Source organism: Calonectris borealis, chromosome 35 (assembly GCF_964195595.1).
Source record: "Calonectris borealis chromosome 35, bCalBor7.hap1.2, whole genome shotgun sequence".
In the NCBI taxonomy this organism is placed as follows: Eukaryota; Metazoa; Chordata; class Aves; order Procellariiformes; family Procellariidae; genus Calonectris; species Calonectris borealis.
In genome coordinates, this window is record NC_134346.1 from 782,216 (window position 1) to 796,897 (window position 14,682).

General features: G+C 58.8%; 1 protein-coding gene across 2 annotated transcripts; it reads left to right on the forward strand.

Moving 5' to 3' along the window:
• Window positions 1-627: 627 nt before the first annotated feature.
• Window positions 628-11,785, forward strand: COX6B1 (cytochrome c oxidase subunit 6B1). Of its 2 annotated transcripts, none has more exons than XM_075135001.1 (4): window positions 628-645; window positions 6,660-6,769; window positions 6,871-6,971; window positions 11,530-11,785. In XM_075135001.1, the coding sequence occupies exons 2-4, from the start codon at window positions 6,664-6,666 to the stop codon at window positions 11,581-11,583; spliced, it is 261 nt and encodes an 86-aa protein (XP_074991102.1). In that variant the 5' UTR covers window positions 628-645; window positions 6,660-6,663; the 3' UTR covers window positions 11,584-11,785. The 2 variants fall into 2 exon arrangements, with proteins under 2 accessions (XP_074991102.1, XP_074991101.1); XM_075135000.1 differs by having other exon boundaries at window positions 632-665; window positions 6,662-6,769.
• The last annotated feature ends 2,897 nt before the right edge of the window (window positions 11,786-14,682 follow it).

Genomic DNA, 14,682 nt, shown 5'->3' on the forward strand with positions numbered 1-14,682 from the left:
GAATTTGGGGACAGAAATGGGGCTTTTTGGGGGGGTCCTGGGGGGGATTTGGGGACCGGGATGGGGCTTTTGGGGGGTCCTGGGGGGATTTGGGGCCATTTAGGGGGTCCCGGGGGGGGGGGCGGGGTCTCGGGGGGTATTTGGGACAATTTAGGGGGTCCTGGAGATCTTTGGGGGGGTCCTGGGGGGGGGGGAATCTGGGGCCGTTCGGGGGGTCCTGGCGGCCATTTTGGGCCGGTTTGAGGGGGGTCCCTGGGGGCCATTTTGGGGGTCCCCGGGGACCATTTTGGGGCGAGCGTCGGGGTTTTGGGGAGGCTGCGGGGGATTTGGGGGCATGAGGAGGCCGTTAATGGCGGTTTTGGGGTCGGGGGGGGAGGGGTTTTGGGGTCATTTCGGGGGATTTTGGGGCACTTCCGGGTTGGGTCGGGGGCCTCCCGCCCCTGGCGACGCTCAGTCCTCCCGCCTCCTCTCTATGGCCGCCGCGGTCCTCCGAGCTCTGGCCCCGCCCACCGCCTCTCCCCGCCCGCCTCTCGATGGCTCCTCCCCTTCCGTTACGTTCGGGGAGGTTGCGTCACTTCCGGCGGCGCGCTGCACTTCCGCTGCATCTCGTTGGTTCCGGCGGGAGGGGCGGTGAAAGTCACTTTGAGGGGAGACGGCGGCGGCCGGTGAGGGGGGAACTGGGAGCACTGGGAGGGGACTGGGGGGGTTACTGGGAGCACTGGGGGCTTCTTGGGAGGGCACTGGGGGGTTACTGGGAGGGAACTGGGGGTTACTGGGAGGGCACTGGGGGGTTACTGGAAGGGGACTGGGGGGTTACTGGGAGGGCACTGGGGGGTTACTGGAAGGGCACTGGGGGTTACTGGGAGCACTGGGGGGGGGCTGGAGGGGGCTACTGGGAGCACTGGGGGCTTCTTGAGAGGATATTGGGGGGTTACTGGAAGAGGACTGGGGGTTACTGGGAGGGCACTGGGGGGTTACTGGAAGGCGACTGGGGGTTACTGGGAGCACTGAGGGGGGGGCTGGGGGGTTACTGGGAGCACTGGGGGCTTCTTGAGAGAGCATTGGGGGGTTACTGGAAGGGGACTGGGGGTTACTGGGAGGGCACTGGGGGGTTACTGGGAGCACTGGGGGGGGCTGGGGGGTTACTGGGAGCACTGGGGGCTTCTTGAGAGGGCATTGGGGGGTTATTGGGAGGGCACTGGGGGTTTACTGGAAGGGCACTAGGGGTTACTGGGAGCACTGGGGGGGCTGGGAGGGCTACTGGGAGCACTGGGGGCTTCTTGAGAGGGCACTGGGGGGTTACTGGGAGGGCACTGGGGGGTTACTGGAAGGGCACTGGGGGTTACTGGGAGCACTGGGGGGGCTGGGGGGGCTACTGGGAGCACTGGGGGCTTCTTAAGAGGGCATTGGGGGGTTACTGGAAGGGGACTGGGGGTTACTGGGAGGGCACTGGGGTGTTACTGGAAGGGGACTGGGGGTTACTGGGAGCACTGGGGGGGGCTGGGGGGTTACTGGGAGCACTGGGGGCTTCTTGAGAGGGCATTGGGGGGTTACTGGGAGGGCACTGGGGTGTTACTGGAAGGGGACTGGGGGTTACTGGGAGCACTGGGGGGGGGCTGGGGGGTTACTGGGAGCACTGGGGGCTTCTTGAGAGGGCATTGGGCGGTTACTGGAAGGGGACTGGGGGGTTACTGGGAGGGCACTGGGGGGTTACTGGAAGGGGACTGGGGGTTACTGGGAGCACTGGGGGGGGGCTGGGGGGTTACTGGGAGCACTGGGGGCTTCTTGAGAGGGCACTGGGGGGTTACTGGGAGGGCACTGGGGGGTTACTGGAGGGGCACTGGGGGTTACTGGGAGCACTGGGAGGGACTGGGGGAGCTACTGGGAGCACTGGGGGCTTCTTGAGAGGGCACTGGGAGGGGGCTGGGGGTTACTGGGAGGGTACTGGGAGCACTGGGAGGGGGCTGGCGGGGCTACTGGGAGCACTGGGGGCTTCTTGAGAGGGCACTGGGAGGGGGCTGGGGGTTACTGGGAGGGTACTGGGAGCACTGGGAGGGGGCTGGGGGCATCCTGAGAGGGCACTGCGAGGGCACTGGGGGGTTAGTGCAAGGGCAATGGGAGTTACTGGGAGGGACTGGGGGTTGACTGGAAGGAGACGGGGCGTTACTGGGAGGGTACTGGGAGCACTGGGAAGGGACTGGAGGCTTCCTGGAAGGGCACTGGGGGAGCACTGGGAGGGACTGGGGGTTACTGGGAGGGGGCTGGGAGCACTGGGAGGGGGCTGGGAGCACTGGGAGGGGGCTGGGCGTTACTGGAAGCACTGGGAAGGGACTGGGGGCTTTCTGAAAGGGCACTGGGAGGATTACTGGGAGCACTGGGACGGTTACTGAGGACTACTGGGAGGGCACTGGGAGAGCACTGGGACGGTTACTGAGGGCTACTGGGAAGGCACAGAGAGGTACTGGGAGCACTGGGCTGGTTATTGGGAGCACTGGGAGCACTAGGACGGTTACGGAGGACTACTGGGAGGGCACTGGGAGGTTATTGGGAGCACTGGGAGGGCACTGGGGGTTATTGGGAGCACTGGGAGGGCACTGGGGGTTATTGGGAGCACTGGGAGAGCACTGGGGGTTACTGGGAGCACTGGGAGGCTTACTGGGAGGGCACTGAGGGGTACTGGGAGCACTGGGATGTTTATGGGGAGCACTGGGAGGGCACTGGGAGGGCACTGAGGCTTACTGGGAGGGCACTGGGAGGGCACTGGGAGCACTGGGAGGGCACTGGGAGGGCATTGAGGCTTACTGGGAGGGCACTGAGGGGTACTGGGAGCACTGGGATGTTTATGGGGAGCACTGGGAGGGCACTGGGAGGGCACTGAGGCTTACTGGGAGGGCACTGGGAGGGCACTGGGAGGGCACTGAGGCGCACTGGGAGGGCACTGGGAGGGCATTGAGGCTTACTGGGAGGGCACTGAGGGGTACTGGGAGCACTGGGATGTTTATGGGGAGCACTGGGATGTTTATGGGGAGCACTGGGAGGGCACTGGGAGGGCACTGAGGCTTACTGGGAGGGCACTGAGGGGTACTGGGAGCACTGGGAGGGCACTAGGAGGGCATTGAGGCTTACTGGGAGGGCACTGAGGGGTATTGGGAGCACTGGGATGATTATTGGGAGCACTGGGAGGGTACTGGGAGGGCACTGAGGGGTATTGGGAGCACTGGGATGATTATTGGGAGCACTGGGAGGGCACTGAGGGGTACTACTGGGAGCACTGGGACGGTTATGGAGGACTACTGGGAGGGCACTGGGGGGGTTATTGGGAGCACTCGGAGGGCACTGGGGGTTACTGGGAGGGTACTGGGAGGGCACTGAGGCTTACTGGGAGGGCACTGAGGGGTACTGGGAGCACTGGGATGTTTATTGGGAGCACTGGGAGGGTACTGGGAGGGCACTGAGGCTTACTGGGAGCACTGGGATGATTATTGGGAGCACTGAGAGGGCACTGAGGGCTACTGGGGGCACTGGGACAGTTACTCGGGGTTACTGGGAGGGCACTGAGGGTTACTGGGAGGGCACTGAGGGCTACTGGGAGCCCTGGGAGGGCGCGGGGGGTTACTGGGAGCACTGGGAGGACACTGTGGCTTACTGGGAGTGGTGGGACGGTTACTGGGAGCACTGGGAGGGCACTGGGGATTACTGGGAGCACCGGGAGGACACTGAGGCTTACTGGGAGCGCTGGGATGGTTACTGGGAGCACTGGGAGGGCACTGAGGGCTTACTGGGAGTGCTGGGATGGTTACTGGGAGCTCTGGGATGGTTACTGGGGGTTCCTGGGAGGGCACTGGGGGGTTACTGGGAGCACTGGGGGCTTACTGGGACGGCACTGGGGTGTTACTGGGAGCACTGGGAGCACTGGGAGGGCCCCCCCCCGCAGCTATTAATTAGCCCCGTTAATGACCTTGTTAATTAAGTGTCCCCCAGCCCCCCCTGTATTCCCAGGCTAATTAATTATTTGCGGGGCAATTAATTACTCCCTGAGACCATTAATTAGCCCTGGGGCAATTAATTAATTGGCACAGTAATTAATCAATCCAGTGGTTAATTAGATTAATTAATTGATTAATTAGACTCATTAATTAACCCCGCTAATTATGTCGGGGGGCCTCCTGGCCCCCCCCCCCAATCCCCCCATCCTACTCCGGGGGAGGGGAATTAATTATTCCTGGAACTAATTAATTATCCCAAGAGAAAATTAATTAGTCTGGGGGGATATTAATTAGTCTCAGGGATTAATTAACGTCATTAATTACCTGCCTGGGGTGTGTCCCACTCAATGCCCCCCCAGTTCCCCCCCAACTAATTATTCCCAGGTGGGATTAATTATTTTTAGAAGTTAATTAGTCCTGTGGGGGTGTTAATTAAGCTAAGAGGAATATTAATTAGTACTAGGAAAATATTAATTAGTATCAGGGGTGTTAATTAGCCCTATTAATTATCCCCGCCCCCAACACCCCCAATCCCTCGTTACCCTTCTCTTTCTCATTCCCAGGAGCAATTATCCCAGGGGTGATTAATTATTTCTAGAAGAGTTGAATTAGTCCTGATGAATATTAATTAGTCTCAGGGTGCTTAATTACCCTCATTAATTAGTGCCCCAGGGGTGTTTCCCACCTTCACCACCCCCTTGTTACCCTCCCCCTGCTGCCATCCCCTGTATTATTGGCGGGGAGGGGGGATTAATTAATCCCGGGGGGGCATTAATTAATCTTGAGGAGTATTAATTAATCCCAGGGGGGGCATTAATTAGTCATGGGGTGGTTAATTAGCCCCATTAATTACCCCCGAGGGGTGCCCCCCCCCAATCCTGCCCCCCCCATTTTTATAGCCCTGTAATTGCCTGCCTTGGGGGGGGTGTTAATTATTCCCTGGGGGCTTAATTAATTCCAGAGACAGTTAATTAGTCCTGAGAGGTTATTAATTAGTGCCAGGGGGTTAATTAGGCCTGTTAATTAGCCCCTGGGGATGCCTCATTGTCAACACCCCCTCTTTACCATCCCCTTTGTTATTTCGGGGGGGGGGGGGGGGGGGGATTAATTATTGTGAGAAAATAGCTTAATTATTTTCAGGAACAATTAGTTATTGGTAGAGAGTGTTAATTAGTCTCAGGGAATTATTAATTAGTAACAGGAAGTTAATTAGCCCCATTAATTACCCCCTGGGGGTGCCTCATGCTCCACCCCCCCCCTTTGTTATTCCTGATGCTGGACCGGGGGGATTAATTATTCTGAGGAAGGGGCTTAATTATTTTCAGGAACTATTAATTATTGCTAGAAAGCGTTAATTAGTGCCGGGAGCTTATTAATTAGTCCCAGGATGTTAATTAATTCGGTTAATTATCTCCCAGGGGGTGCCTCATTCTCAACACCCCCCTTCAGTATCATCCCCTTTGTTATTTGTGGGGAAGGGGCACTAATTATTATAAGAAAGCGGCTTAATTATTTCTAGGAACAATTAATTATTGCTGAAAAGTGCTAATTAGTCTCAGGGAATTATTAATTAGTCTCAGAGAATTATTAATTAATTAACCTCATCCCCCCCCCCCCCAAGTTGTTATTCCCGATGGGGAGGGGGGAATTAGTTCTCGGGGAGGGGCTTATTTATTTCCAAAAGTGATTAATTATTCCTAAAGAGTGTTAATTAGTCTTAGCAGATTATTAATTAGTCCCAGGTGATTAATTAACACGGTTAATTACTTCCCAGGGGATGCCTCATTCTCAACACCCCCTCTCTTATTCCTGGGGAGGGCGCACTAATTATTCTGAGAAAGGGGCATAATTATTTTCAGGAACAATTAATTATTCATAGAAAGCGTTAATTAATCTTACGTGATTATTAATTAGTCTCAGAAAATTAATTAAGCTGGTTAATTAGCTGAGAAGGGAGCCTCAGTGTCCACACTCCCCCCATTCCCATCTCTATTCCCATCCCCCTTTTTTTTAATTCCCATGCGAGCCATTAATTATTCCTTGGGGTGATTAATTATTCCTGAAGAGTGTTAATTAGTCCCAGCAGATTATTAATTAGTCCCAGCGGACTAATTAACTTGGTTAATTACTTCCCAGGAGATGCCTCGTTTTCAATGCCCCCCCCGTTATTCTTGAGAAGGGGGCACTAATTATTTTGAGAAAGGGGCTGAATTATTTCCAGGAACAATTAATTATTCCTAGAAAGCGTTAATTAATCTTAGGCGATTATTAATTAGTCCCAGAAGATTAATTAAGCTGGTTAATTAGCTGAGGAAGGAGCCTCAGTGTCCACACTCCCCCCATTCCCATCTCTGTTCCCATCCCCTTTTTTTTAATTCTGTCACGAGCCATTAATTATTCCCTGTGGTGATTAATTATTCCTGAAGAGTGTTAATTAGTCCCAGCAGATTATTAATTAGTCCCAGGGGATTAATTAACCTGGTTAATTAGCTGAGAAGGCAGCCTCAGTGTCCACACTCCCCCCATTCCCATCTCTGGTCCCACCCCCCTTTTTTTTTCATTCCCCCGCGATCCATTAATTATTCCCTGGGGTGATTAATTATTCCTGCGGGGGGGGCCCTAATTAATTATTAATTAACCAGGGAGATTAATTACCCTGTTAATTACCCCCTTAGCCATGGCGGAGGACATCAAGGCCAAACTGGACCGGTACAAGACGGCTCCTTTCGACAGCCGCTTCCCCAACCAGAACCAGACCAAGAACTGTTGGCAGAACTACCTGGGTACCCCCCCCCCCCCCACGTCCCCGAGTGTCCCCAAGTGTCCCCGAGTGTCCCCAAATGTCCCTAAATGTCCCCTCTTTGTCCCCTCCCCCCCCCTCCAGATTTCCACCGCTGCGAGAAGGCGATGGCGGCCAAGGGGGCGGACGCCGGCCCCTGCCAGTGGTACTACCGCGTCTACAAGTCCCTCTGTCCCACCTCCTGGGTGAGTGGCACCTCCCTGGCCCCGTGGTGGCCCCAAAACGTCCCCGTGGTCTTCAGGTCCACCACGATATCCCCATGGTCCTCAGGTCCCCCACGGTGTCCCCATGGTGTCCTCACAATGTCCCCATGGTCCTCAAGTCCCCCACGATGTTCTCATGGTGCTCAGGTCCCCCACGATGTCCCCATGGTCCTCAGGTCCACCATGGTGTCCCCATGATGTCCCCATGGTCCTCAGGTCCTCCGTGGTGTCCCCACGATGTCCCCATGGTCCTCAGGTCCACCACGATGTTCTCATGGACCTCAGGTTCCCCACGGTGTCCTCGCAATGTCCCCATGGTTGTCAAGTCCACTACGATGTTCTCATGGTGCTCAGGTCCCCCATGGTGTCCCCACGATGTCCCTGTGGTCCTCAGGTCCCCCATGGTGTCCCCATGATATCCCCATGGTCCTCAGGTCCCACACGGTGTCCTCACAATGTCCCCATGGTCCTCAGGTCCCCCACGGTGTCCTCAGAATGTCCCCATGGTGCTCGGGTCCCCCACGGTGTCCTCAGGGTGTGCTCAGGTCCCCCATGGTGTCCCCATGGTGTCCCCATGGTGTCCCCATGGTGTCCCCATGGTCGTCAGGTCCCCCACGATGTTCTCGGGTCCCCCATGGTGTCCTCACGATGTCCCCATGGTTCTCAGGTCCCCCACGGTGTCCTCACAATGTCCCAATGGTCCTCAGGTCCCCCACGATGTCCCCATGGTCCTCAGGTCCGCCATGGTGTCCCCATGATGTCCCGATGGTCCTCAAGTCCCACACGGTGTCCTTACAATGTCCCCATGGTCCTCGGGTCCCCCATGGTGTCCCCATGATGTCCCGATGGTCCTCAGGTCCCACACGGTGTCCTCACAATGTCCCCATGGTCCTCGGGTCCCCTACGGTGTCCTCAGGGTGTGCTCAGGTCCCCCATGGTGTCCCCACGATGTCCCCATGGTCCTCAGGTCCCCCCCAGTGTCCTCACAATGTCCCCGTGCTTCTTGGGTCCCCCACGGTGTCCCCATTGTCCTTGGGTCCCCCACGGTGTCCTCATGGTGCTCAGGTCCCCCACGGTCCTTGGGTCCCCCATAGTGTGTCCACGATATCCCCATGGTCCTCAGGTCCCCCATGATGTCCCCATGGTCCTCAGGTCCCCCATGGTGTCTCCATGATGTCCCCATGGTCGTCAGGTCCCCCACGGTGTCCCCACAGTGTCCCCATGGTCCTCGGGTCCCCCACGGTGTCCCCACAATGTCCCCATGGTCCTTAGGTCCCCCCAGGGTGTCCCCATGGTCTTGAGGTCCCCAAGGTGTCCCCATGGTCCTTGAGTCCCTCTCGGGTCCCCCATGGTGTCCCCATAGTCCTGGGGTCCCCTTTGAGGTCCCCACGATGTCCCCATGGTGCTCAGGTCCCCCATGGTGTCCTCACAGTGTCCCCATGGTCCTTGGATCCCCCATGGTGTCCCCACGGTGTCCTGACAATGTCCCCATGGTCCTCAGGTCCCCCAGGGTGTCCCCACGGTCCTCAGGTCCTGCATGGTGTCCCCACGGTGTCCTAACAATGTCCCCATGGTCCTCAGGTCCTCCACGGTGTCCCCACGATGTCCCCATGGTCCTCAGGTCCCCCATGGTGTCCCCACGGTGTTCCCACAGCCCTCAGGATCCCCAGCGTGTCCCCAGGGTGTCCCCACGGTCCTCAGGTCCCCCATGGTGTCCCCAAGGTGTCCCCATGGTCCTTGAGTTCCGCTCGGGTCCCCCAGGGTGTCCCCATAGTCCTGGGGTCCCCCATGGTGTCCCCACGATGTCCCCATGGGGCTCAGGTCCCCCGTGGTGTCCTGACAATGTCCCCATGGTTCTTGGGTCCCCCATGATGTCCCCATGGTCCTCAGGTCCCCCATGGTGTCTCCACAGTGTCCTCATGGTCCTCAGGTCTCCCACGGTGTCCCCACGATGTCCTCACAATGTCCCCATGGTCCTCAGGTCCCCCCAGGGTGTCCCCATGGTCCTCAGGTCCCTCTTGAGGTCCCCAAGGTGTCCCAGAGCCCTCAGGATCCCCAGCGTGTCCCCACGATGTCCCCATGGTTCTCAGGTCCCCCTTGAAGTCCCCAAGGTGTCCCCCCAGCCCTCAAGATCCCTAGCATGTCCCCACGGTGTCCCCACGAGGTCCTCACAATGTCCCCATGGTTCTCAGGTCCCCCAGGGTGTCCCCATAGTCCTTGAGTCCTTCTCGGGTCCCCCATGGTGTCCCCGTGGTCCTCGGGTCCTCCACAGTGTCTCCACAATGTCCCCATGGTCCTCAGGTCCCCCTCGAGGGCCCCACAGTGTCCCTAGGGTGCCCCCACATCCTTCAGGATTTCCAGCGTGTCCCCACGATGTCCCCACGGTCCTTGGTGTCCCCACGGTGTCCCCATGGCTCTCAGGTCCCCCACGGTGTCCCCATGGTCTTTGGGTCCCTCTCAGGTCCCCCATGGTGTCCCCATGGTTTTTGGGTCCCTCTCAGGTCCCCCATGGTGTCTCCATGGTCCTCAGGTCCCCCATGATGTCCCCATGATCCTCAGGTCCCTCTCAAGGGCCCCAAGATGTCCCCATGGCTCTCAGAGTCCCCAGAGTGTCCCCAGGGTGTCCCCATGGTCTTGAGGGTCTCCACAGTGTCCCTGTGGTGTCCCCCACGGTGACCCCAGGGTGTCCCCCCAGCCCCCAGGTCCCCCACGGTGTCCCCATGGTCCTTGGGTCCCTCTCTGGACCCCCACGGTGTTCTCAGGGTGTCCCCACAGTCCTCAGGGTCCCCATGGTGTCACCATGTCCCCCATGGCATCAGTGTGGTCCCTGTGCCACCCATGGTGTCACCAAGTCCCCTATGGTGTCACCATCTCCCCCATGATGTCACCATGATCCCTGTGTCCCCCATGGCGTCACCAAGTCCCCCATGGCATCACTGCAGTCCCTGTGCCACCCATGGTGTCACCAAGTCCCCCATGGTGTCACCATGTTCCCCATGATGTCACCGTGGTCCCTGTGTCCCCCGTGGTGTCACCAAGTCCCCCGTGGTGTCACCGTGTCCTCCATGGCATCACTGCGGTCCGTATGCCACCCATGGTGTCACCAAGTCCCCCGTGGTGTCACCATGTCCCCCATGGCATCACTGCGGTCCCTGTGCTACCCATGGTGTCACCATGTCCCCCATGATGTCACCGTGGTTCCTGTGTCCCCTGTGGTGTCACCAAGTCCCCTGTGGTGTCACCAAATCCCCCGTGGTGTCACCATGTTCTTGTGCCACCCATGGTGTCACCAAGTCCCCCCTGCTGTCACCATGTCCCCCATAGCATCACTGCGGTCCCTGTGCCACCCATGGTGTCACCAAGTCCCCCGTGGTGTCACCATGTCCCCCATGATGGCGCCGTGGTCCCTGTGTCCCCCCTGGTGTCACCAAGTCCCTCATGGTGTCACCATTTCCCCCATGATGTTACCGTGGTCCCTGTGTCCCCCGTGGTGTCACCAAATCCGCCATGGTGTCACCATGTTCTTGTGCCACCCCTGGTGTCACCAAGTCTCCCATGGTGTCACCATGTCCCCCATGGCGTCACTGCAGTCCCTGTGCCACCCATAGTGTCGCCAAGTCCTCCATGGTGTCACCATGTTCTTGCACCACCCATGGTGTCACCAAGTCCCCCCTGGTGTCACCAAGTCCCCCCTGGTGTCATCACGTCCCCCATGGCATCACTGCGGTCCCTGTGCCACCCCTGGTGTCACCAAGTCCCCCCTGGTGTCACCAAGTCCCCCATGGTGTCACCACGTCCCCCATGGCATCACTGCCGTCCCTGTGCCACCCATGGTGTCACCAAGTCCCCCATGGTGTTACCATGTCCCCCGTGATGTCACTTGTTCCCCGTGCTGTCACCGTGTCCCCCATGATGTCACCATGGTCCCTGTGTCCCCTGTGGTGTCACCATGTTCCCCCTGGCATCATTGCGGTCCCTGTGCCACCCATGGTGTCACCAAGTCCCTCATGGTGTCACCATGTTCCCCATGATGTCACCGTGGTCCCTGTGTCCCCCATGGTGTCACCAAGTCCCCCATGGTGTCACCATCTCCCCCAGGATGTCACCATGGTTCCTGTGTCCCCCCGCATGGTGTCACCAAGTCCCCCGCATGGTGTCACCAAGTCCCCCGTGGTGTCACCAAGTCCCCCATGGTGTCACCATCTCCCCCAGGATGTCACCATGGTTCTTGTGTCCCCCTGCATGGTGTCACCAAGTCCCCCGCATGGTGTCACCAAGTCCCCCGTGGTGTCACCAAGTCCCTCATGGTGTCACCATCTCCCCCAGGATGTCACCATGGTTCCTGTGTCCCCCTGCATGGTGTCACCAAGTCCCCCGCATGGTGTCACCAAGTCCCCCGTGGTGTCACCAAGTCCCCCATGGTGTCACCATCTCCCCCATAATGTCACGAGTTCCCCGCGCTGTCACCGTGTCCCTCATGGTCCCTGCGAGGTCCCCACCGCCCTCGTGTCACTCACGCTGTCACCCTCTCACCCCACAGGTGACAACGTGGGACGAGTACCGCGAGGAGGGGACCTTCCCTGGCAAGATCTGAGCTTCACCGGCCCCCGGGGAGGGGACATCCGTGTCACCGGGGGCGGGGCGTGGTGACATGGCCATCACCGGGGTGGGGGGGGAGGGGTGACACAGCCATCTCCCACCCTGGGGTGGGTGGGGGGGGGGACACGATTGTCACCGGGGTGGGGGAGGGGACACCGCTGTCACCTGGGTGGTGGCCAATAAAGGGTTGAACTGGTCCCGGGTGTGGGTTTTGCTGGGGGGGTGGGGGTTGTCCTCGGGGTGGGGGTGGGTGCCCCCCCCCAGATGTGTGGGTGCCCCCCCCAGATGTGTGGGTGCCCCCCCCGGCCACCTGGGTGCCCTGGTGGGGGGAGGGGACAGATCAGAGGGGTCCCCAGAGGTGGAGGCAGAAGGTTTTTATTGATGAAAAGTTGGGGTGGGACGGCCAGGGGAAGGGGACAACCCCCCCACCCGGACACCTGGGTCCCACCCCTGGGTGCTCTTTGGGGACTATGGGACCAAGGGGACACCCTGGAGGGGCCGGAGACCCAGGGGCAACCCCAGGATCTGGCCCACGGCGTCCGCGGGGGCCACCAGGGTCTGGCCGAGACCTCGCAGCGGCAGCGCTCCCAGCAGTTGGCCTGGGGGAGGACACGGGGTCAGGGTGTCATCTCCAGCCCACCACCGCTCCAGCCATCTCCCCATGCCTCCCTTCATCATCCAGATCTCCTCCTCTTCCTCCTCTTGCCTCCACCCATCCATCTCCAGTGGTTTCTCCATCCATCCATCTCCATCCATCCATCCGTCCATCTTCAAGGGTTTCTCCATCCATCCATCTACATCCATCCATCTTCAGTGGTTTCTCCATCCATCCATCTTCAGTGGTTTCTCCATCCGTCTCCATCCATCCATCTCCATCCATCCATCTCCATCCATCTCCATCCATCCATCCATCTTCAGTGGTTTCTCCATCCATCCATCCATCTTCACTGGTTTCTCCATCCATCTTTCCACCCATCCATCTCCATCCATCCATCCCTCTCCAGTGGTTTCTCCATCCATTCATCTTCAATGGTTTCTCCATCCATCTTTCCATCCATCCGTCTTCATCTGTCCATCTTCAGTGGTTTGTCCATCCATCCATCTCCATCCATCTCCATCCATCCATCCATCCATCTTCAGTGGTTTCTCCATCCATCCACCCAACCATCCATCTCTATCCTTCTTCAATGGCTTTCTACTTCTCCATCCATCCATCCATCCATCTTCTGTGCTTTCTCCATCCATATCTCCATGGACAGATGGCTGGAGAACCCACTGAAGAAGCTCCTTGATTCGTCCATCAAATCGTTCATCCTTCTATGGTTCCACTCACCCAACCGTCCATCTGTCCTTCAGTGGTTGCTTCATCTCCTCCTTCCTCCACCCACCTCCTCATCCTTCCATTCCTCCTCTGTTCCTGGGATCTCCATCCCCATGTCCCCATCCCATTCCTGGAGGTCCTCCCATCCCTGTCCCCATGGTGTCTCCTCACCTGGAGGTCCCTTCCCATCCCTGTCCCTATGGTGTCTCCTCACCTGGAGGTCCCTTCCCATCCCTGTCCCTATGGTGTCCGCTCACCTGGAGGTCCGCCCATCCCTGTCCCCATGGTGTCCCCTCACCTGGAGGTCCTCCCATCCCTGTCCCTATGGTGTCCCCTCACCTGGAGGTCCTCCCATCCCTTGTCCCCATGGTGTCCCCTCACCTGGAGGTCCTCCCATCCCTGTCCCCACGGTGTCCCCTCACCTGGAGGTCCCTTCCCATCCCTGTCCCTATGGTGTCTCCTCACCTGGAGGTCCCTTCCCATCCCTGTCCCTATGGTGTCCCCTCACCTGGAGGTCCGCCCATCCCTGTCCCCATGGTGTCCCCTCACCTGGAGGTCCTCCCATCCCTGTCCCCATGGTGTCCCCTCACCTGGAGGTCCTCCCATCCCTGTCCCCATGGTGTCCCCTCACCTGGAGGTCCCTTCCCATCCCTGTCCCCATGGTGTCCCCTCACCTGGAGGTTCTCCCATCCCTGTCCCCATGGTGTCCCCTCACCTGGAGGTCCTCCCATCCCTGTCCCCATGGTGTCCCCTCACCTGGAGGTCCCTTCCCATCCCTGTCCCCATGGTGTCCCCTCACCTGGAGGTCCCTTCCCATCCCTGTCCCCATGGTGTCCCCTCACCTGGAGGTCCTTTCCCATCTCTGTCCCCATGGTGTCCCCTCACCTGCAGACAGGTCCCGTGGCAGCAGCGTTCGGTGGGTGACACAGGTGTCACCGGGGCGGCAGCGAGAGTCCTCGGGGCACCACGGGGCTGTAGGTGACAAAGAGCTTGGGTGGGGACATGGGGACATGTGACACGGAGGAGACAGGTAGGGAGGTCATGGAGGGACAGAGGGATGGAGGACATCACGGATGCGTTGGGGGACATCATGGATGTGTAGGGACGTCATGGATGGACAGACCCAGAGGGGACATCGTGGCCACATGGGGATGTCACCGGTGGACGGAGAGGTGGAGAACATCATGGAAGGACACGCAGGGATGTCACGGGTGAAGAGAAACAGAGGGGACACCACGGATGGACACGTAGGGAGGTCCCAGATGGGCAGAGAGGTGGAGGACATCATGGACACATGGCGATGTCACCGATGGACACATAAAGGTCATCAGGGAGTCATGGATGGAGAAAGAGATGGAGGCAGGGATAGAAGACATGGTGGACACGTAGGGATGTCACGGATGGACACCTGGAGGTCATCATGGACACGTAGAGATGTCACAGCTGGACAGTCACGTAGGGGACACCACGGATGGACACATGAGGATGTCGTGGATGGATGGAGAGATGGAGAACGTCATGGAGGAGCACGTGGAGAACGTTGTGGACACGTAGGGGTGTCATGGTTGGTCAGACAGTTGTAGGACAACCACGGGTGGACAGGTACAAAGGGGACACCATGGGGGGACACGTAAGGATGTCACAGATGGACAGAGATGGAGAACGTCGTGGATGGACACACAGAGGTCATCGTAGACACGTAGGGGTGTCATGGAAGGACAGAGGTGGAGAACGTCATGAATGGACACAGAGGTCATCATGGACACGTAGGGA

Excerpts from the sequence above, each read along its gene's own strand:
- COX6B1 (XM_075135001.1), top strand. The coding sequence starts at position 6,664 with ATGGCGGAGGACATCAAGGCCAAACTGGACCGGTACAAGACGGCTCCT. Across the intron at positions 6,770-6,870 it reads CTGTTGGCAGAACTACCTGG|ATTTCCACCGCTGCGAGAAG; the intron begins GTACCCCCCCCC and ends CCCCCCCTCCAG. Across the intron at positions 6,972-11,529 it reads CCCTCTGTCCCACCTCCTGG|GTGACAACGTGGGACGAGTA; the intron begins GTGAGTGGCACC and ends CTCACCCCACAG.